Source organism: Rhizophagus irregularis, chromosome 30 (genome assembly GCF_026210795.1).
Source record: "Rhizophagus irregularis chromosome 30, complete sequence".
In the NCBI taxonomy this organism is placed as follows: Eukaryota; Fungi; Glomeromycota; class Glomeromycetes; order Glomerales; family Glomeraceae; genus Rhizophagus; species Rhizophagus irregularis.
Genome location: NC_089458.1, coordinates 82,297 through 105,071, shown reverse-complemented (window position 1 = coordinate 105,071; position 22,775 = coordinate 82,297). Strand labels below are relative to the sequence as shown.

General features: G+C 33.5%; 6 protein-coding genes across 6 annotated transcripts; all 6 read left to right on the top strand.

Annotated features, from left to right (window-relative positions):
* Window positions 1–472: 472 nt before the first annotated feature.
* OCT59_021444 (uncharacterized protein) lies at window positions 473–3,629 on the top strand (the record flags this gene model as incomplete). Its single annotated transcript, XM_066146528.1, has 13 exons — window positions 473–609; window positions 751–789; window positions 987–1,034; window positions 1,114–1,170; window positions 1,504–1,542; window positions 1,619–1,663; window positions 1,756–1,790; window positions 1,875–1,923; window positions 2,009–2,053; window positions 2,281–2,334; window positions 2,414–2,419; window positions 2,838–3,283; window positions 3,406–3,629. The coding sequence occupies 13 exons, from the start codon at window positions 473–475 to the stop codon at window positions 3,627–3,629; spliced, it is 1,224 nt and encodes a 407-aa protein (XP_066005655.1).
* A 3,468-nt stretch (window positions 3,630–7,097) lies between these two features.
* Window positions 7,098–9,789, top strand: OCT59_021443 (uncharacterized protein; the record flags this gene model as incomplete). The annotated part of the gene is made up of 13 exons (XM_066146527.1): window positions 7,098–7,293; window positions 7,365–7,504; window positions 7,585–7,662; window positions 7,745–7,843; window positions 7,911–7,964; window positions 8,032–8,211; window positions 8,284–8,347; window positions 8,415–8,440; window positions 8,505–8,614; window positions 8,706–8,945; window positions 9,029–9,375; window positions 9,444–9,586; window positions 9,655–9,789. The coding sequence occupies 13 exons, from the start codon at window positions 7,098–7,100 to the stop codon at window positions 9,787–9,789; spliced, it is 1,812 nt and encodes a 603-aa protein (XP_066005654.1).
* A 901-nt stretch (window positions 9,790–10,690) lies between these two features.
* OCT59_021442 (uncharacterized protein) lies at window positions 10,691–11,509 on the top strand (the record flags this gene model as incomplete). Its single annotated transcript, XM_025316764.2, has 1 exon — window positions 10,691–11,509. The coding sequence occupies one exon, from the start codon at window positions 10,691–10,693 to the stop codon at window positions 11,507–11,509; it is 819 nt and encodes a 272-aa protein (XP_025179727.1).
* Window positions 11,510–14,178: 2,669 nt separating this feature from the next.
* Window positions 14,179–15,958, top strand: OCT59_021441 (uncharacterized protein; the record flags this gene model as incomplete). Its single annotated transcript, XM_066146526.1, has 4 exons — window positions 14,179–14,464; window positions 14,522–14,934; window positions 15,201–15,661; window positions 15,733–15,958. The coding sequence occupies 4 exons, from the start codon at window positions 14,179–14,181 to the stop codon at window positions 15,956–15,958; spliced, it is 1,386 nt and encodes a 461-aa protein (XP_066005653.1).
* Window positions 15,959–18,394: 2,436 nt separating this feature from the next.
* Window positions 18,395–20,453, top strand: OCT59_021440 (uncharacterized protein; the record flags this gene model as incomplete). The annotated part of the gene is made up of 14 exons (XM_066146525.1): window positions 18,395–18,397; window positions 18,619–18,645; window positions 18,747–18,777; window positions 18,867–18,896; window positions 18,996–19,026; window positions 19,119–19,139; window positions 19,238–19,275; window positions 19,622–19,649; window positions 19,731–19,763; window positions 19,839–19,875; window positions 19,971–20,040; window positions 20,125–20,150; window positions 20,242–20,267; window positions 20,414–20,453. The coding sequence occupies 14 exons, from the start codon at window positions 18,395–18,397 to the stop codon at window positions 20,451–20,453; spliced, it is 441 nt and encodes a 146-aa protein (XP_066005652.1).
* Window positions 20,454–21,205: 752 nt separating this feature from the next.
* OCT59_021439 (uncharacterized protein) lies at window positions 21,206–21,721 on the top strand (the record flags this gene model as incomplete). Its single annotated transcript, XM_066146524.1, has 1 exon — window positions 21,206–21,721. The coding sequence occupies one exon, from the start codon at window positions 21,206–21,208 to the stop codon at window positions 21,719–21,721; it is 516 nt and encodes a 171-aa protein (XP_066005651.1).
* Between the last annotated feature and the right edge of the window lie 1,054 nt (window positions 21,722–22,775).

The following is a 22,775-nucleotide window of genomic DNA, read 5'->3' as shown; positions in this document are numbered from 1 at the left end:
GAAACGTTTTACTAACGTTTTCGTTTTTTGCTTTGTAGATCCAAGACGTGACTGAGATTCGTAAGTATTATTACGAATAGTGGATTTTTTTAATATTATAGAACGGTTTACCAGCCGTTCTTGTTTTTTTATAGGTTTCAGAGGAAGTGAAAACGAAAGGGAAGAGAAAACGAGGGAAGGGAAGCGAAAAATGAAAGGGAAGCGAAAAAATGAAAGGGGAAGCTAAAAACGAAAGGGAAGCGAAAAAACGAAAGGGGAAGCTAAAAACGAAAGGGGAAGCTAAAAACGAAAGGGGAAGCTAAAAACGAAAGGGGAAGCTAAAAACGAAAGGGGAAGCTAAAAACGAAAGGGGAAGCTAAAAACGAAAGGGGAAGCCCTAAACGAAAGGGGAAGTAAAAACGAAAGGGGAAGCTAAAAACGAAAGGGGAAGCTAAAAACGAAAGGGATAGGGTAAAACGAAAGGAAAAGGAAAATGGAAAAGAAAGGGGAAAACGAAGGGGAAAACGAAAGGGTAAAACGAAAGGGTAAAACGAAAGGGGAAAACGAAAGGGGAAAACGAAAGGGTGAAACGAAAGGGGAAAACGAAAGGGGAAAACGAGGAAGGGAAGGGTAAAACGAAAGGAGATGGATTTCCGAAAGAGTATTTTAAGATTCGTAAGTATTGTATTACGAATCAAATATTTTTTTTTTTTTTGTTTTTTTTAAATATTATCGTTATGAACGGTTTACTAACCGTTCTTTCTTTTTTAGGTTCGGGTGGGCTTCGAAGAACGGAAAACCCAAAGATTCGTAAGTACGAATCTTTAATTTATTTTTGTTATTTTTTTATTATTACGAACGGTTTACTAACCGTTCTTGTATTTTTTTATAGGTTCGGGAGGCTTCCGAAGAAGCAGCCCAAAGATTGCGTACGAATCTTATTTTTTTTTATTTTTTTTTTAATATTATGAACGGTTACTAATAACCGTTCTTTTTCTTTTTTTTAGGATCGGATGGGCTTCCGTGTTCCGAAGAACGGGAAAATTCCAAGATTCGTAAGAATCTTGGATTTTTTTTATTTTTTAAAAAAATATTACGAACGGTTACTAATAACCGTTCTTTTATTTTTTATAGGTTCGGCCGTTCGGGTGGGCTTCCGTGTTCCGAAGAACGGGAAATCTCCAAAGATTCGTAAGAATCTTGGATTTTTTTTTTTTATTGTTTTTAAAAAAAATATTACGAATGGTTACTAATAACCGTTCTTTCTTTTTTTTAGGATCTGGGCTTCCGAAGAAAGGAAAACCAAGAAACCAAGATTCGTAAGTAAGTACGAATCTTGGTTTAATTTTTTTGTTTTTTTTTAATATATGAACGGTTTACTAATAACCGTTCTTTTCTTTTTTAGGATCGGGTAGGGCTTAGAAGAACGAAAACCCAAAGATTCGTAAGTACGAATCTTTAATTTTTGTTTTTATTTATTATTATTACGAATGGTTTACTAACCATTCTTTCTTTTTTTTATAGGTTCGGGTGGGCTTCCGAAGAACGAAAACCCAAAGATTCGTAAGTACGAATCTTTAATCTTTTTTTTATTTATTATTATTACGAATGGTTTACTAACCATTCTTTCTTTTTTTAGGTTCGGGTGGGCTTCCGAAGAACGAAAACCCAAAGATAAAGATTCGTAAGTACAGTACGAATCTTTATATATTTTTTATTTTTATTTTTTTTTATCATTTTGGAACGGTTTACTAACCGTTCCTTTCTTTTTTATAGGTTCGGGCGGGCTTTTGTGTGGAAAACCAAGATTCGTAAGTACGAATCTTGGTTTAATTTTTTTAATTTTTTTTTTAATATTAATGAACGGTTACTAATAACCGTTCTTTCTTTTTTAGGATCGGGTGGAGTGGGCTTCCGACGCCGGGAAAAGAAGAACCAAGATTCGTAAGTACGAATCTTGGTTTATTTTTTTTAATTTTTTTTTTTAATATTACGAACGGTTACTAATAACCGTTCTTTTTTTTTTTAGGATCGGGTGGGCTTCTGACCTTTGGGAAAAGAGGAACCAAGATTCGTAAGTACGAATCTTGGTTTATTTTTTTTTGATTTTTTTTTCAATATTAATGAACGGTTACTAATAACCGTTCTTTCTTTTTTTAGGATCGGGTGGAGTGGGGGCTTCCCGACCTTCGGGAAAAGAAGAACCAAGATTCGTAAGTACGAATCTTGGTTTATTTTTTGATTTTTTTTTAATATTATTATGAACGGTTACTAATAACCGTTCTTTTCTTTTCTTTTTAGGTCTCGGGTGTCTCATGTGTCTTCTGAAGAACGGAAAAAACCAAAGATTCGTAAGTAAGTACGAATCTTGGTTTTTTTTCTTATTTTTTTAATATTATGAACGGTTACTAACCGTTCTTCTCTTTTTTTATAGGTTCGGGTGGATTGCTAAAGAACAATCAAAGATTCGTATATACGAATACATGAATCATGTAATTGTGGAATTGTATTTGAATTAGCAATATTTTTTGTAAATTAGATAGATGCAATAATAATAATATAATTATAAAGTATTTAAGCATTAATAAATACATTTATTTAATAAATTTGATAAAAAAAATCAAAATAAATTCATAAATAAATGGGTTGTTATTAGACCATAATTCGGCTTAAAGTTTTAAGGTCGAATATTGGTCAATTTAAACCTAAATAATGGTCGAATAATTAGTCCGAATTTGGGACGATTGGCACCCTAAATGCGCCCGAAAATTCGACTCCAATTTGACGAGGTTAGACCGATTATTCGGCTATATATTCGACCTGGTCAAATTTAGGCCGAATTGTCCTTTTTCGACTAGTGGCTTATTACAAGGATTTTTGGTGGATGATTTCCAGAGGGAATTTATTAATACCGAATTTATTGATAAAGAGCATTCTAATTCTTCACCTGTCACAGAAGAGCTTGCCCGTTTATTTTATCAAGCAAGTATAGCAAGGAAAAATTTGATCAAAGCTAAGCAGGAAGAGATTTCATCTTGGGGTCGATACTCTGAAAGATTCGAAGATAAGGTCATGAAGCTTAGATCTGAGGATAAAAATCTTAAGGATAAGACAGCAAGGTCCCAGATTTATAATGAAATGAAACCATACCTTTCAGGCGTTTCTGATGAATATTTGCGCAAGATAACAAGTAAAGCAAGGAAGATCAATAAGCTATTTGGATATGATTACGATTCTATAACTCTGAAAAAGATTAAAAATATAGAATGGCATATGGTTAATTGGGTTACCTATAGTGCTGACAGTATTTCCAGACTCCACTAACCTTCAAATTCAATACATTATAGATCGAACTTAAATATCACCAATAAAACCGCGAACAATGTTCACGATCAGAAATCATGCGACTTCAGAAATGATCACTAGCTGACACAACTGCTCCGATTCCACTGTTGAGCATGGGTCATATAACTAGCGAAAAAATCGTAAATGCATCTCAAACCATACCAGCTGAAGTACCAGCATTCTCTCAGCCAAATGCTTTACCAGAAATGATTTCATCAGACATGTTTCAAGCAAGTGTATCATCTGCATCCCAACCTAAGCCAGCTTATGATTATTCCTATTTTCGCAACAAGATATTGGATTAATATCCTAATCTATATAGAGAATGTAGTAGTGAAAATTTTGATTATTATGGGATTACTGATGAGACATCAGGGGACTATATCTGCCCATTATACAAATTAGGTCATGATGATGAAAAAATAGAAGGTAGGTATAAAGCAGGATCTTACTTTATTAAATACGAACAGCGTGAAATTCGAGATAGTTGCGTATAGCCTCATTCGTTTACAATAATTTTGTGAATTTTAATCTTTTTTTCAAACGAATAGGTCTATATTGGTAGAAAAATGATTTAAATTGTTTGCAGTCATATAAAAAGGAAAATGACTGAGCCTGTTAAAATACTAACCGCCAATTATCTGGATTGGCATGCCAAATTAACTCGGGCTTACAAGATTTTGACAGATAAGATTCGTTCCAAATTATACAAAAGATATAAAAAAGAAACTGAAATGAATTTCCACAGAATATCAGAAAGATACGAATCGGAAGTTATAAATTCAAAGCCAGAAAAAGGCCCATCACCTTCGAAGCCAGACCCGATCCAGAATTAATTATCAAATCCATCTTAGAGCACTTCCCATACTTGAAATTCTGAAATAGTTTTAGAGGGATTGATAATTATAATTTTGCATCACCTCAGCCGTGGAGCTCACCATGTCCTATTTGCGATGGAAAACATGGAAATTATGGATTACATGGCGAATGGTATAAAAATAGAACAGAATATTGTCTTACTTGCTTCACTTCAAGCAACAAATTCAAATTCGCGATCGTAGCATATACCAGTCATGTGAGACCGATCACCTGAAATGCGCAGTATCCAGAACCAAAATAATAGGACTGTGCAACATAACACTCAGTGCCATGACACATCGATCACTAATTAAAAAATTGTACTGCAAAAATGATTTGCACAAAGTCACAAATATTTTGCAGTTTTCTTTTAAGTAAAGCTTTTTCAGACCTTAGTAAACTTTTATTCTTCAGGTTCTTATTTACGTGTTTCAACCTTTTATTTAACAAAATAACACTTATTTGAGAAGTTTATATTAGGCTAACTTTTCCTACTTTTTTGACTTCAACCCCCAGATGCAAGTTTGTATGAAAACTAAATATTATTTAAAGTACTTAAATGCATGTAATTTTTTACAAGGAATCAAAATGCTTAGTGAGTAAAAGGTTGGTTTGATAATAATATTTTTATTAAATCCATGATTTTTGATTTTTTATGTAGTTTGTCTATATTAACATTGCAAAAATTACATGTATAAATTTAATTTTAACAGCATAAAAAGAATATTTGATGTATATTACATACTGTAATCAAATAATAAATAAATATTTTTCAAATTTAAAAATCTTTTATATATTAAATAAAATGTAAAAGTCATCTTTAATAAAAATTTTTCAATATGTATCCAATTTCAATAAAAATTGACTCACAAAGACTTTAAAATATTTTGAATTTATGTGCAAAATTTCAGTATATATTATTATATGAGATGGAGTAAAAATGTACTGTTACACAAATTTCATAGTAAAAAAGTCCCTATGCCGATCTGTGACATGACCGGTGTTTGATAAGGCTGAATTAATGAAATTTTGGTCACACAAGAATTTTTTGACTATATTAATACAATATATCATGCCGAATTTCTTACCAAACAATCAGGATAGTACAGCTTATAAGGAGCTGGAAGGCGCTTTGCTAAGGCAAAACTACTTTGAAAAATGGCATATATTTAGGGGATGGAAGCATGGTTGTAAGGTTTGTGAAGAATGCAATCATCACTCACATCTGTATTGCAAAAGGTGTAAGAAAGTAGCGGAAGGAATTTATAAGCGATGTGAATGTTCTCAAGTAATTTGATCAATAAAGCAATGATGCAAATTTACCAGACGTTTTATAATTTTTTTGCATGGAGTGAATGATGAGATTGTGTGAAGCAATGTGTGTGCTATTATTTTTTCGATCAAGTTTTAAAATTGTAGCTTGATAAATAAATGCGCGGTAATGTTATACATATATCACGGGAACAAGTAATTGCACAAAATAATTTATTCTCAAACTTTCTCGCATATTCTCAAAATTATTACGTATATTATTGTAAAAGGACCCCTTGATGATCTTTACATATGGATAGCGTTAAATTCTTTTATTGTTAAATTAAGGAGAGGTGGTTGATCAGATTTTCGTGATGCGATCATATTAACGTAATTTCCCCCAAAAGGACACTTCCAAATCGATCTTGCGATTTATATAAAAGGAGCTGGCCCAGATAGTGAACCTTTTTAACTGCTTGCGCAAATATAAGCAAATAATTAAGCGGAACTATAAAACATAATCAAACTAACCAATAATCACCGTTAATATTTCTGATCAAACTAATTCTATTTTTTCCGCAAAGTAAAAATAAAGTAAGTTGGTTTATTGCTCGGCTAACTTCATGAAACATAACATCATGATACTAACCATTTTCCCGACCCTTTAGATGTACAAAGCGGGCATATTTCTTTTCTTGTTTTATATCGGCACTTTGATCCTCGCCGAGAAAATCACGATTGCCGGCACGTGGCAAGACAGCGCAGTAAAATACTACAGAGAAATAAATCACATGACCATAATTTCAGCCGGGGCGCCCCTGCCGAAAAATCTTACTTATATTGGTAAAACTATATTATGTGCCCATGAGTCGGCAGGAATTTGGCGCAGTATAACAAATAAAATTTCTGGCAATAAAATAATAACCATCTTCACGTGCCAAATTCTTGAAACTTTGCGCAGTATCGTAACGGCGATAACTCAGAAAAAATTAAGCAATAAATTTCTTGTATATGAGGAAGAATGGAATGTTGTGAAAATGAATCATGGTAAGTATGAATTGGAAATATTAAATATTGCATTTCTTATTATTTTACCTCAGTGTTAATCTCCCGAATTATCCATAGATTCGAAATTACTTAATCCCCGAGAAGTTTCATTACGGGGAATATTATTTTACATAATCTGCGTGTTTGGGAGAGATATAGATAGACAAAAATCCTGTAGACATTGGTGGGATAATTTATTTCAGAAATCTAGTGTAGAAAGAGAGCATTGTTATGAGAATCTCGTAATTAGCAATTGATATAGAAATAAATTAGCTGTAGATATTTTTAGAAAGTGTGAGAGAGCGAAGAAATAACTTGATGCTGGGACTCGCATTAAATGGCCTAGGATTCGCGTACTCCCTCCCTCTTTGATAGCATCATACATTCGTTTGCTTCTTTAGCATTTTTCGCTATGTACAGTATCTGAAAAATAATAAATTTTCGTCCAATTTCACGGGCTTCATTTTTTAACTGGCACGGATAAATTTTGTACTATGCAAATCAGTATACACTATACAGTACTACAAATTACGTCAAATTATGTCATGTGATCGTGATTCGTAAATATAATAGGTTAGTAGTTAAAATAAAAAAATTTTTTCGTGTTCAAAACAGCTATGGAGTCTCATTGGAATAACTATTTCGAAGAAACACGACCGGGAGATTATCGTTTCATAGGTTTTTACCATTATCGTTTACAACAAGACGACTTCACCTTCTCCTTCATGAAGGAGTCTAACAGACTAAAAAAGAACCTTGATAATATCGTGAAGAATGGATCGGATGAAATGAGGAATAGTGCTAAACAGCTGAGTAATAGTTTTAAGGTGGTTTTTATTCGAGTTTTCAATAATTATTTTTTGTGGGAGGCTTAACACGACTAGGAGGGCTATGCTTGCGCGCTGGCCCATCTGATGGCTTGTCGTTACTGCATATTGAGGTTATAATGAACTCTCTTGCGGGAAAATGGAACCCACACAACTACGGTGGCATCTTGCGTGTTGTTCACCTTACGGTCTTGCGTGTCCGTTGTGTCTGTTTTCAGATGTGCTTCTTATCACACTCTAATGAGATATGAGATATACTAACTTTCACTAACTTCAGGGACACCGGGAATACTTCACGGATGTTGATGCGTTTTGGCGAGAAATCGAATTACACGAAGAGTTACAGCATATTGAGGTTTTTTATTTGCCATTTTTTTTCTGATCTATCCGATCAAACTTACGTCCATATTGACTGTATTCTTTTTTCATGACAATAGGAAGAAGCTTCCAGATCAATTATGCACGATACGAAAAAAGTTATCAATACTGCTATTGGAAATGCTCGTTCTACAATTGGGAACATAAATAATAGACTGGTATGAATAATAATGGAATTAGTGTAAGGATAAACCTAAAATGACAGTTGTTTACCCCATTTTGTAGGTTAATCCAAGAAAGCGTGCAAAAGACCAACCTGATTCCGAAGACATCAAGCGAGTCAGTATGGAATCAATAAATGTTATTTAACTCACAAAAATGTCTTCTCACCTTTTCACATTTACAGATTAAGGTGACCCAGAGTTCATCCGCGTCTGCTTCCTCCACAACTGGTAATAACGAATTACAAGATAATATATATGATATAAAAGATGCGATCGTTGATGATGAGCGAGCAGTCGATGAATTCGAAGAATTTAATACCGAAAAATCAGGGGGAGTAGATAGTTCAAATTATTCCGAGAAGGTAAGTACTAATTATTTTTATTGTTCATCATGATAATGCTTTTGAAAAATCATTTTTTACAATACGGTACAGGCAAAAACGTTTAACGTCTCATTTGACGAGTATGTTGACTCAGCCATAAACATACAAGATGAAAGTGAGATAGCTGAGTCAAGTGTTGAGGATGAGGAAAATAAAATTTGATCTTAATGATATTTCGATAGAATTGCAACACGAGCCAGCAGTTAAAGTATGTCCCGCGTTGGATTTTTGTTTATATTTTGCGCATATCTCAGTTTTCTTCTTTTTTTTAGTGGGAAGTCGGTGATATTAATGTAACAGATAGATTTCGGAATTATCAAAAAGATGTACTCAGGAAGGCGGAACGAGAAGGTCTAGATTACGAAAACATTTACGAATCTTTGTAAGTATTCTGAAATATAACATCCATATTTATAATGATTAATTATATCAAGATATCAAGATTTATTAAAATTTTTCGTCATTTCATTTAGAGCATTATCATCAATCATGGTTCTCCGTTGGCCATGTCCATATCCTGAGATATTTACGAATCGAGAATGGGCAGAAATTACAAAATTGAATCCGTATACCGTTAAAAACTCTCCGCTTCCACAAGAGATTTCAACATCCCTACATGAAGCAACTTGCAACCATTTCATTGGCGAAGATGTCTTTATGAATGGTGGAAAAACGAAGCTAAGTAGAGATGTAGCATGCTCATTCAATGATTTGTAAGTATGCTTGTTTCATCATATTTTGTTTGCTATCTACGAGTTTGTGGTTCACAAAGTCCTTTCTCTGATACATTACACAGATATAATGGCTTACCAATGGTTTCATCAAACATAATGGAAAAAATAACGGAAGAAGAGCACTGTTACATGTTTCTTTATCCAGTTACTAAACCTTTCTTTCTTAATCCGCTAAGGGAGTACAAACTTGTCTTGAATCGCGCTACACCAGGGTCAAGAAAAAGGCCCGACCTTTCTTGTGTAGTTGATGATATCACAATTCTCAACTCAGAAATAAAACCGCTAAAATGTACACCACTCCAACAAAAAAAGGACATCGTGAAAGCACAGTTGCGAGCCCGCAAATCGATTAATATGCAACTACAAGGAAAAGGCGGTCTGGCCGAAGCCGGTATATTTTTGAATATGGGTATGTGCTTACAAAGAAGTTGTTATATTTTACAGCATGTTACTGAATTAAGATTTTGTGATAACTAGGTGAATGGATGGAATCGTTTTTCATGGACTTACAGTATGACGGATTATACCGTTCCTGGCCATTTCTTACAACAAAGCTGGCGGTTGAAAAGGCTTCAATCCCATTAATAGAGTTTGCAATTAATCATGTTATTGCTTTGGAAGTATGTGATATCTTCGCTTTGAGTTTATAATGAAATAATTCTCATGATTTTTACCTTTTGCAATGTAGGAACGCATTGCAAATCTTGCAGAGAACTACAAATATCGAGATAATCAAAAAATTCGAAATGGTCAAATCACACCACCTACATCTTTCATGCGTAGATTCCCAGATACTCCACAAGTAAAATTGTTACTTAAGTGATAAGGGTTTTAGTCATAGTGAAATTAAAGCATTTTCTCCTGATAATTGTTATATCTCTGTATACTTAATACGTTAAGAGGCTTGGACAAGTGATGAATGCGAAAGTTTATTGTGTTTTATTTTTGATTTTACATATAATGCATCTGAAAAATAAAAAATGTACATACTTTATTGTATATTGAAAAGTGATCGGTGTTCCGTTTCAGAACGCACACGTGATTTTTTTAACACGAATGTTCCCCGGGATGAAACTTGCCATTTTTTACTCAAGTGTGAACATATGTTCACAGCAGATAAGCCAAATTTTACTCAGGTGTGATCGCCTGTTCACACTTGCCGAAGTTTTTCCATGTTTTAATATATTCGAGACATGTATAGTTATCATTCCACAAATAAAAACAGCGTATATGCTTATTTATTTTTTAACTTGTGTACGCCTATCAAATAAATAAATGGTGCATCCCGCTCTCTATCTTCGTTTTTACTTAGCCAGCCGGCCCTTTACTTCATGAAAAAATATAATAAAGAAATATCCAATGATGTGTTAGATAGCGAGGATGAATAATATAATGATTAGTCGAATGATAACGGAGGCTTAGTTGTCTTTTTTCTGATTGGCTGATCATCTCATGATTTATAGAAACTCGCCAGCGCCTGGAACTCTCCTAGAACTATCGAGGAACTGTCATGGAACTGGCAGGGATATTATGTGATACAAATTTTAGCCGAAGGCGCTGTGCATAGTTTAGCCGTCCGAATCAAAAATTTTACTCGAACAATCAAATAAAAATGAATCTGATATTTATTAGAGTATAATATTGCTAAATCAGCTAAAATCGCTAAAAACACTATAAATCAGCTATAATTGCTATAATCTGTTATAATCTACCAAAACGCTAATATGGATTTAGATAGTAGAGCCTATTCCAAGTTAATTCATGCACACAATAGTGTTGGAGGCTCTGAAGAATATATAAGAATCATTGTTGCTATAGGCCCTTTATCAGGAAGACATGATCATGAAACACCAAAAATGTGGTGTTCTCGTATTCGTGATCTATTTAGGAAAATACTAGAAGAGAACCCAAGAATCCTTTCTAAAAATGGATATATTACAAAGTATAGAAAGCTATATAAAGATGATAGGATTCACGGTCTACCAACCAATTATATATATTGTAGTGTATGCGACTCCTTAGTTTACACACCTGCAAATGGTCGTTTTGATGATCACTATCGAGATAACCACTTGAAGAGATGTATTAATGGAAATACTATTTCAAGCAAACATGCAAGAAGAAAAGATATTCTCCAATCTATTGATAGTAGAGAATTTAGAATCTGGCAATGTAAACAAGAAATATTACGAGAAGAGGCTAAAATAAATCGTCTTCACCTAGAGCTATTTTCTCAATCTACTCCACACTCAGAAAAGGATATGTTGACATCGGTATCATGTGATTTTGATAGTCGTTCAATTACCTATAAAACTTATAAGCAGGTTAAAATGACTATAGCAGAAAATACTATGCCAAGTGCTCCAAATTTCGAGCCAGCTTATATACCACCTACCAGGCAAGAAATGGTTTCACCAACTTCTTATCAATCATCGAATTGTAGAAGTGATACAGGCAAATTATTTATATCGTCTCAGTATGTAAAACAGCCAAAAGGCACTGTGTTGAGATTGGGGGATAGGTCAGAAATCACGGTAGTTTAACTAACTGATTCTAACTATATCTGTTTTGACTCCCAAAAAATCATAGAATAGAGATTCGATACATGTATTTTTATTAAGTTATATTATTAATAAAGCGAGTATACTGACCATTGGTCAGGATGTCACGTGATTTTTTTATTTTTGAATATTAACATACTAATACTACATTACGCAAGCATACAATCCGAAATAGATGATTCCAGATTGGCCGATTCATTAAAACAATGCATTGCTAAGCTTGAGGTTGAGAATGATAAAAACTATTAAAATCTTCTGGTGACCATTGATCATGCGATCAGAGCCTAGCTAATCCCCTACAAGATGTGTCATAATTCGTGATATAGGCGTGTAAATACTGATCTGATATAATAAAGTGGTCTATTTTTGAAATTCCATGAAATTCCATTTTTTTGCGCAATGTATAAATATATAATAGCATTTAATAAAGCATATTCTGAATTGCTAGCCAAGTTACCAGCTTCCATAATAAATGAGGCATGGATTCATCTCATATCACGGAAGTGTAACCCATTATCTGAGAAAGAGGCCAGTGAAATTAATCCAATTGTAGAGTCATTTTTAAAACATAAATAAAGCTATTAAATATCAGAAAAGATTAATGCATCAGAAACGAACTCAAAGTTGGCTGGAGTGCCCAACAATATTACCATTCAAAGAAATATCAACTATATATGTTGCAGATAATGGAACCCAAACTGATGATAGCATCTGGTGGGATTCTTTGAACCAGGCACTAAAGTACGATCATGAAGAAGAGAATAATCGCCAGGTTATGAATGAACTTAAAATACTATCTCAGCACCTGATCGATTATAATAAACGAACTTTTGAGAAATTTATGCATGACATAGAAAAGAAATATAGAGAGTGGATTACTGTAAATAAGAAAATGCACTATGAGATCAAAGATCTGAAGATGCAAGTGCTGGAGGCAGAAAAAAGAGCTGACATCTATAAAGTCGAATTCTATTCATTAGTGAGAATTTGGTTGGGGTACGTTTTTCCTTGTATTTCCGCAAAGTAAGATCACAGGCAAGATTATGCGCTTTACGAGGATTAATATAAATCAAAGGTTCTCCCATTCTCTTTTATAATCACAAAAAAGAATGGCATTTCGGAGGCCCCATCCAAGGCAGAGAAGAACATGTGAAGAATATAAAGCTGAACTGGAGGAGGAGAACTACCATCTTCGTAGTGAATTGCAAGCAGAAGTTGATAGTAACTGCCAAAATGAAAAGCATATCAGGGAGCTGGAATGTAAATGTGTCCGTTGTGAACAAGAAATCCAAACTCTTAATGATGAGATAGAACGTCTTGAGAATGCTTCGAAAGAGGAGATAGTAGAGCTAAAATCCGAAATTTCCAGCCTAAAAAAGCAACTATATCAAGCTAAGAAGGATATTCGTGATAATGAAAAACATATTTCTAGTATAGAGAGTTTGTTAGTAGATTCCGAGGAGCAGGTAGACACAGGTCGAAAAGTGAAAAATCAGGCATCAATCAGTCACCAATCGGTCACCAATCAGGTACCTGATTGGTGACCGATTGGTGCCTGATTGGCATTTTCGCCAAATACCGTCACCAATCAGGCAGTTTGCTAACTTTTAATCCAGTGATCAGAAAAAGATGAAATATAGCTCATTGGAATCGTCTCAACATGACGAATCTAATGATAGTAAAATCGCATCTCTAGGATTAATAGTTAATAAAAAATTAAATAAAATATAAATGATACATTTTCATTTTTATATTTTACTTAATTTCTCATCAAGTATTAATCCTAGAAATGCGATTTTACTACCATTAGATTCGTCTTGTTGAGACGATTCCAATGAGCTATATTTCATCTTTTTCTGATCACTGGATCAAAAGTTAGCAAACTGCCTGATTGGCGACGTATTTGGCGTTAAAATGCCAATCAGGACATCATCGGTCACCAATCAGGTACCTGATTGGTGACTGATTGGTGACTGATTGGTGCCTGATTTTTCACTTTTCGACCTGTGAGAGAAATTGCGATGCCAGATCAGGACTATCTCATCACGAAAAAATTCACCAGAAAGAGGTAATTCTCCGGACTTGTATAATCCTGATGATTATATGGTCACAATCACAGAGCTAGCAAATGCTATAGATAGTTATCTGAATAATACAACAACAGGTAGAGAAATCTTAGCTGATCAAATAAAAAGGGCGACAAGGCAGATTCACCGAAAAGAGAATAATTGGCATCAGGATTTAGTCCGTGAGCAAAAGAAGGGCTATGATGCGAGAAATTTAAGCGTGATAATGAAATTATACGAAGGCAAAATGCTGAAGAAGTAGAACAAATGGTTATTGCTGATCTTTATCAGTTGCGGACCAATGCTCGAAATCAAGTAAATAGAATGTTAAATAATATAACAGGAAAGCAAACCCGTATTGGTATATTGCTACAGGAAAAATTTGCCTTACAATTGCTGTATCAGCAAAATGCCCATCACTTACAGCAAAGTAGAGGGGATATAGGTCTGTTAGAATTTAATCGTGACAGGCTCTATGAGCAATATGAGAAATGGAAAAATAAGACTCAAGCAGAGCGCCAGAATAGTTTAAATTTGCAGGGACAAATTTTAGCGTTACAGAATAATCCACCAAATCAAATAAACATGGCAGGAATTCCACAACCATTTTTTGACTGGGATGATAATATTTCAGATTTTCTAGTGAAACTAAGATTATATCTGCAAAACCAAGGAGTAGATCTAGCAGATAATGCAGGAGGTCCACCCACAGGAAGAGAAGTAGCTATAGGATATTTAAGAGGCTGTATAAGAGGAAGAGTCTTAGAATGGTTTGACGAAGAGATTACTACAAAGCAGAATTGGGAATTAGCAAACTTACTTGATAATACAGGGCAGGCTAATTTAATAGCAGTAAATGGGCGAAATGCAGGTCAAATAGGAAATCAAGTATTGAATGAAGCTTTTGGCTAACCAGAAACTGCAATAGTCAAGTTGAGAGCTGTAGAAGATCCCTGGGATGAAGATTGGCGTATAGTAGGTGGTCGTCCTGCTAATATTGCTGTTAATGCACCAAATGCTAATAATGGTACCACAGTGGTTGTAGCTGGTATTTGTTTTGGTCAAGCCATATGGTGGCTAAAAACACATTTTCCTACAGTGGAGGAGGAGCTTCGGGATTTGATGTATGGAACAATTAGAAAGGGGAATATGACTATAGATGAATTGTATAGAAAATTATTACGAATAGGAAGACGAACTAACTATAGACCTGAAGAATTACGTAGAAAGTTCTTAGATGCGCTTTCACTCCCATGGCTTGAAAAAGCTGAGGATATTGGTGAACATTTGCCATTGGATGAATTAGCTAAAAAGCTTTATGAGATAGAGTTATGCCGAATAGTAAGACATAAAAGAGATAGATTACCTGACCCTCTAGTATCTAATCGAGCATCTCAAGAAATATATGAACTTTCACCCATTTCAGCCCCGCAACACTGCAACAGCAAGGAATTTCTTTAGAAGATATGCAAAAAGCAATTCAAAATGCATTGGCATAACAAAAAACTGAAAACCAGGCATTAGTAAAGAAAGTTACAGAATTACAATCACAAATGACTCAGTAAACGCAAGTACCTGCTCCACAAACTGTTGAACCCATTAGACAGCCGAGAGGTCCACCATCTTCATTGAAAACAGAGGAAGGTCTCAAGAATTATTATGTATCAGAATACTTAAAAGAAATAGGCTTATTAAGTAAGGAAGATTTAGACTCAGATTATCCTGTAAAACTTTTTCAAAGACCTCGTTCACAGCGAAACAATAATTCTGCTAGATTTGATAGGATTGAAGAAGGGCTTGAGGAAACTCAGAATAATGTAAATCAGTTAGCTGATCTATTTCAGAAACAAGCTTACATACGAAAATGTGGAATTTGTGGGGAAATGGGCCATAGCAAAGGAAGTTGTCCAAAAAGACTGATAGCTCAATCTAATTTCACTCGGTCATATTTTACGCCTCTTAAACCAATAGTTCCTCCTGATTCAGATGGTGAGGAAAATGATGGGGATGGCTATGATGAAGAAAATAATATGTGGACTGGGTATGATTTACCGGTAAAAAAAAACAGGTAAATGAGCTGAGAGGCGCTTCGCATAAGTTGGCCAGTGATACTAATGCAATCTTACCTCTAGAATTTAGCCAATCTGAAACATATGATCAGCTATTGTCTAAGCTCTCACCACCAATACGAAAAATGTGCTTATCTCGAAAGGCTCAGGAGGAGGAATTGAAAGAATCAGATGAGTGGGTCATCAGGCTGGTAGTGTGTCTTGCTACGCTCACCCCACCTCGGCCTCACGGCCTCGCAGTACCTACATCCTTCCTCTGTGGGGTAGGGAATCCCTATATATCTGAAACAATATGAAACAAGATCTGAAACATAATAATATAAGCAAAAAAGGATAAAATAAGGGAAAAGAGAGGAAAATAAGAGAGAATCAGAAAGGGTGTTTCGATGTTTCAGATGTTTCAGCAATTTTGGTAAAAGTCAGGCGAGGACAAACCCCCTAGAAAAAGTTTTGATTTTACCCCCCAGATCTGAAACTTCTGAAACCATCAGCAAGTTTGAAAAGTGTTGATTCACACCAGTATACGCGTTGATCAACACCAGCTAGTTGTTCAACGCGTTTTACAATATTAATCAACACCCGTATACTGGAGTATACCAACACATAATGTTAATATACGCGTCATTCAACTCTAATGTATAGTTCAACACATTATACATTGTTGTTCCACGCACTGTATATTAACGCATATAATTTATATTTATTTATTTATTTTTACTCACCTTAGGAACTGAACTGATTACCTCAACTTACAATATCATATCTCACGATCTAACCACTGTACTATTTAATTTAAATATAATATACATTTATTAAAATTAGTATTTAAAAAAAAAATCATTTCGGCAATATTATAATTACTCTATATCACATGTATCACGTGATACTGGATTACCACTGCGATAGCAAAAAAAGAAATTAAGCTTTTTTTAGCAAAGCTTAATTTTTTTTTGCTTTTCAGTTCCTCTTCGTTCTCCCCTTCCCTTTCGTTTTCCCATTACCCTTTCGTTCTCCCCTTCGTTCTCCCCTTCCCTTTCATTTTCCCATTACCCTTTATTTCTCCCCTTTCTTTTCGTTTCGTTCTTTTCCCTTTCGTTCTCCCCTTTCTCCCCTTTCCTTTATAAAAGTTTTATCCGTTATTTCTGTAAAAACTCCGTAAAAATGAGCCTTCACGGATCCATTCACAGAAAATGTAATAAGTTGATAAATTCCGTAATATAAGGTCATTAATTCCGGAGATATGAGCCTTTTACGGAAAAAAGTTTGGTGAGTTTCGCAACGAAACGTTGCGAAACTATTTTCATTTTTTAACGAAATGTTGAAAAACGTTTCGAAATAATTTTTTTTAAATTTTTCATTAAAATTATTAACGAAACGTTTTTTAACGTTTTGTAATATAATTTTTTCATTTCTTTTAATCGGAATGTTGGCTAACGTTCCGATTATTTTTATTTCATTTTTTTAACGAAACGTTTTTAACGTTTCGAAATAATTTTTTTTTAAATTTATTTAATCAGAACGTTGGCTAACGTTCCGATTGTTTTTTTTATTCATTTTTTTAATCAGAACGTTGAAAAATGTTCCGAATTATTATTTTTTTTCATTTCTTTTAATCGGAAGCGTTGGCTAACGTTCCAATTAATTTTTATTTCATTTTTTTTAACGTTGAACGCTTTTTAAACCGTTTTCGCGTTTAAGTTAATAATTTTTTTTCTTTTTTAATCGGAACGTTAGCTAACGTTCTGATTATTTTTATTTCATTTTTTTAACGAAACGCGTTTTTAACGTTTTCGAAATAATTTTTTTAAATTTATTTAATCGGAACGTTGGCTAACTTGCTGAAACGTTTTTAATGTTTCGTAATATTTTTTCATTTTTTTTAATCGAACGTTGGCTAACGCTCCGATTCGATTTATATTTCTTTTTTAACGAAGCGTTTTTACGTTTCTAATACTATTTTTTTCTTTTTTTAAAAATTTTTTTTAATTGTTTGTTTTTTTACGAAACGTATAACGCGTTCGATTTTTTATTTTTTTAGGGACCGCGGCTTTCTGGATGGCTCACGGATGGGAATTTTGAAGGTAAACCTTCAAAATTTTTTTGATTTTGTTTGTTTTTAACAAAACGTATCTAACGTTTCGATTTTTTATTTTTTTTAGGACCGCGGCTTCCTGGATGATTCACGGACAGGTATGGTGCATATCACCTAAACTCATCAAATAAAATTAGTGATTTTAAAAAGCTAACTACTTGTTAAAATTATATGATAATTAAAAATGTAAACTGATAAAATTACACTTTGAGTTCTTCTCTTTCAAATTATCGGATTACTTTTCCTTTATCTAACATATTTCAAAAGTTATTAAAGTTTAAAGTTAGCATATTTTTATATATCTCTATATTAACTTATATATAAATGAGAAAATTTCGGAATTATTCTATCATGTGATATTGATTATAACCAATTATATTGATTTATTTGTTATAATAAATTGTGATCAAAATTTTAATTACTAAATAAAGTTAGACTATTGCCTTATTTAGAAGTAATAAATCCTAATTTAGTAATGATCATCATAAAATAAAAATTCGGACTATTGATGAGTTTAGGTGATATGCACCATAAAATTAATTTTTTTTTAAATTTATTTTAACGAAACGTGACTAACGTTTCGTTTTTCTTTCTTTTTTAGGTCTGCGGATTTCTTTTTCTAAACGGGATTTCGAATATTATGGTAAGTTTTGCAACGAACGTTGCGAAACTTCATTTATTTTTTAATTTTTTTTTAGAAACGTTTACTAACGTTTCTTTAAATTCTTTTTGTAGGTCTTTTTTTTGGGAAACAGGAAAAAGGGTAAGTTTCGAAGCGTAATTTTTACGCTTCGAAACTTAAAAAAAAATTTTTTTTTATTTTTATAAGGAAACGTTTCTAACGTTTCCTTTATTTTTTTGTAGGTTTTTTTTTGGAAAACGGAGGAAAGGGTAAGTTTTGAAGCGTTTTGTGACTTTTTAAAAAAAAATTTTTTTTAATTTCTTTTTATAAGAAACGTTTCTAACGTTTCCTTTATATTGTTTTTTTGTAGGTATTTCTTTGGGAATCGGGAAATGCAAAGGGTAAGTTTCGACTCTTCGAAACTTATAAAATATTTTTTTTTATTTTTTATAAGAAAACGATTCTAACGTTTCCCTTATAATTTTTGTAGGTCTTTCGGGAAAGTGCAAAAGTGCAAAGGGTAAGTTTCGAAGCGTTTCGCTTCAAAACTTTTTAAGAAAAAATTTTATTATTTTTTTTATAAGAAAGTGTTCTAACGTTTCCTTTGTTTTTTTTGTAGGTATTTCTTTGGGAAACGGGAAATGCAAATGGTAAGTTTCGCTTTGAAACTTATAAAAATATTTTTTTTTTCATTTTTTTTTATAAGGAAACGTTTCTAACGTTTCCTTTATAATTTTTGTAGGTCTTTCGGGGAATACAAAGGGTAAGTTTCGAAGCGTTTCACTTCGAAACTTTTAAAATTTTTTTTTTCTTTTTTTTTATAAGAAAACGATTCTAACGTTTCCTTTGTTTTTTTTGTAGGTCTTTTGGCTCGTTTTCGTTCCAGAATATTGAAAACGGTAAGTTTCGAAGTGAACGCTTCACTTCGAAACTTTTTAAAAAATTTCTTTTTTAAAAAACATTAGGAAACGTTTCTAACGTTTCTATATGATATTTTTTTGTAGGAATTTTCGACTTCGAATCTTGGATAATATGGTAAGTTTTAAAGATTCGAATCATAAAATTAATTTTTTTTAATTTTTATTAGGAAACGTTTATTAACGTTCCTTTATTTTTTTTTTTGTAGGTTCGGAAGTTGAGTTTGAAAGTTTAAAATGGTAAGTTTCGTTAAAAATGAAACTTATATTTTTTTTAATTTTTTTATTAGGAAACTTTCTAACTGAACGTTTCCTTTCATTTTTGTAGTTTGGGAATATCCGGTATTAGATACGCGGTAATTTTGCACAAAGCTTTTTTTTAAAAATTTTTTTATTAGGAAACGCTTATTAACGTTTCCTTTATTCTTTATTTTTAGGTTTCAGGATATCTGGATAAGGGCTAACGTAAAGTTAAGTTTCGTTTCGTCATGAAACAATATCTTTAAGAAACGTTCTAACTGAATGTTTCCTTTTTCTTTTTGTAGGTTCAAGAGTATGGGATTGGATACGGGCCATGAAACGGTAAGTTTCGTGCATTTCGTTACGAAACTTCCGTTTTTTTTTGTTTTTTTTCTTTAAGAAACGTTCTAACTGAATGTTTCTCTTTTTTTTTGTAGATTCTTTTCGGCTCTGGATTTTCTTTCGTAGGTCAGCTTGGTACTTGGATTTTTCTTTATAGGGAAATGAGTAAGTTTCATAATATAACATGAAACTTTTCTTTAAATTTTTTTTAGGAAACGTTAATTAATGTTTCCTTTTTCTTTTCTGTAGGTTTTGGATTTCAGTTTGGGTCAACGGTGAGTTTCGCAGATTTTCGAAACTTATTTTTATTTGTATTTTCTTTTATTGAAAACGTATTGTTGACATCCATATTTCTTTTATTTGTAGGCTTCGGGATTCTGGGCTAAAGATTGGTGAGTTTCGTAACATTTTATTACGAAACTTTCCTAATTTTAATTGATATTGGATCGATCAGATCATAAGTTTCGTAATTACGAAACTTCTATTTTCATTTTTTTTTAATATAAACCATTTTCTAATATTTCTTTTATTTTTGTAGGCTTCGGTCAGTTTTTGGAATATTGGATAAGATTGTGTAAGTTTCGTTAACGAAACTTTTAATTTTTGTTTTTTCTTATTTGAAACTCACCTTGTTATGGTTGTGTCACCAGGGGCGCTTTGTCAATGGAAATTTAGTACGTTGATCGCTTAAAAATCCGCGGCAATCCGATTATAACAAGAGGTTAATTTCTTTAGATAATGTATTTGTATTATTTGTATTGTACTGTATTTTATAAATAAATATACAATATTTTACAATTAAATTTTATATGTTAATAATATACAATAATATACAGTATATGTTAATAAATTACTAATACTACAATTAAAGTTAACTATCGTACGATGACTAAAAAAATACTGTTGCTATACGTGTTTTTAATATCAATATACGCGTTTTTATAACATGTATACACGTTTTTAAACTATCATTGTTTTACTATGTGTAGTTTTACACTTAAATGAGTGTTGATTTACACGTTTTTCAACGTTTTTAAGTGGCGTTGATTAACAAAGGGTTCGTTTTCCTACGTTTTTTGGCGTTGAGCAACACATGGCGTTTTTCAACACTTTATACGCCTGTTTAAAACTTGCTGATGACATCTGAAACAGATTCAGGATTCCGTTCATTTTCTTATTGGAGGCAGTGAGACAGCAAACCGAGTGAACAGGTAGGTCAATAGCCCCTAGAAGGTCTGGAGAACCGCAGGAGGATAACCGTATAGAAGCACGGATCTTTGGAAAAAATATATTCGGCAATTGAAGATTAGGTAACTATAAGTAATATACAATGATAAACTTACATGCAGTCACTTCTCTTGCCGAAGACCTTAGTCTCGATCTTGTAGACATCTATGGAATCCATAAATGGATCCAAATGCAGGCTTCACCCCTCAATGACCCCGACATAGTAGTAGAGATGGTCAGAAACCTTCCTGTCAAAGAATTCGGAAAACATCTCAAGATTAACAGACTCTGGTACAACTGTTGTAAAGCCGAGTTGTGGAAGCGGCATAAAGAAGCTGAGGAGGCATACAACAGGGTGGTAGACCACTACAGGAAAGCCGTTGATAATTTCATTGAAGCCGATCAGAAAAAATACACCAGGTTTGCAGGGATGGTAGTAGTAGAAAAATCCCTCCTCAGGTGTGACTTTATAACGCAAGAGTCTGACTGGAAGAAATGGACTCAAATGACGTACAACATCCAATTGCTTAAAGAAGGTCATACTTTTGATGACTCGGATGATAAATCAGATGATGAAGAGGTATCTCTCGATGACTCAGATGATGAGGAATACTTTTAGAAGGCGGTACTAATCCATCTTCCTTTTTTTTGCCTCCTTAAGGCATTTATCAATACACTGTTTACACGCGTCATCAGCTTCTAAAATTTTTTGCCCAAGTTTTTTGCATTGCTGATTATAAACCGTCTGATGTCTTTTGGCCGTGGTTTCTTTTTTCTTCTCCTTGGTTTTCTTTTTGATAACCCAGTCTATCCCAGTAAAAGTATTCTTATGCATATCACAAATTACACAGTCACCATGTAGTTGATAACGCCCATTTGTGGTCATATCTTGTATTTCACTAGCAGTTTCAGTTTCTTTCTTACACTTTAGACAGTAAAATCGTGTCATCTTGAAATTTGAAGTCTGAAATCTTTCCTTTAATTTGTCGTAATATGTCACATTTAGAGAATTACTACAAGTACTACAGTCTATCTGGAGTACCGGCACGAATTCTAAAAGGTGAGGAGCACTACAACCTATACAAAAAGCCCTTAAAGGAGAAGTTATCAGAGCGTCTACGAGTAGTTGTATGGAAACCAAATGCAACGCATCAGGCATATCTCGCAGAGATGCCAGTCAACCCAAAGGATTCCACTATTTCCTCGTAGTGGTGGAAGTCGCAGGTAAACGAATCGACGCAGAACCCCTAAAGGATAAAACCGCAAATAGGGTTCTCAATGGATTTGTTAAAATCTACAGAAGAAATTGTATTAAGCCACTAATACATCAAATGGAGACAGACTCCGGATCAGAATTCACCAATGATCAGGTACGTGATTTTTTCCTGAACAGCCTAGGGGTGATGATGAGGTTTGGAAAGCCGGAAAGATACAAATAGCAATCATACACTGAACGAGCTATCCAAGCGATCCAGGAGCCTCTCCTAAAACGAATGATTGCACATGAGTTGAAAACTGGGGTGACATCCGTGGAATGGTCAGAAGATTTCCGTGATGTAGTTAATAAAATAGATGAAATCTGGCAAAGAAATCCTCCAGACATTCCGACTGGGTCACCTAAAGCGTCAAAAAAGACAGAACTTCTCTCTGATAGAACGCGTGTCTGAGTAAAG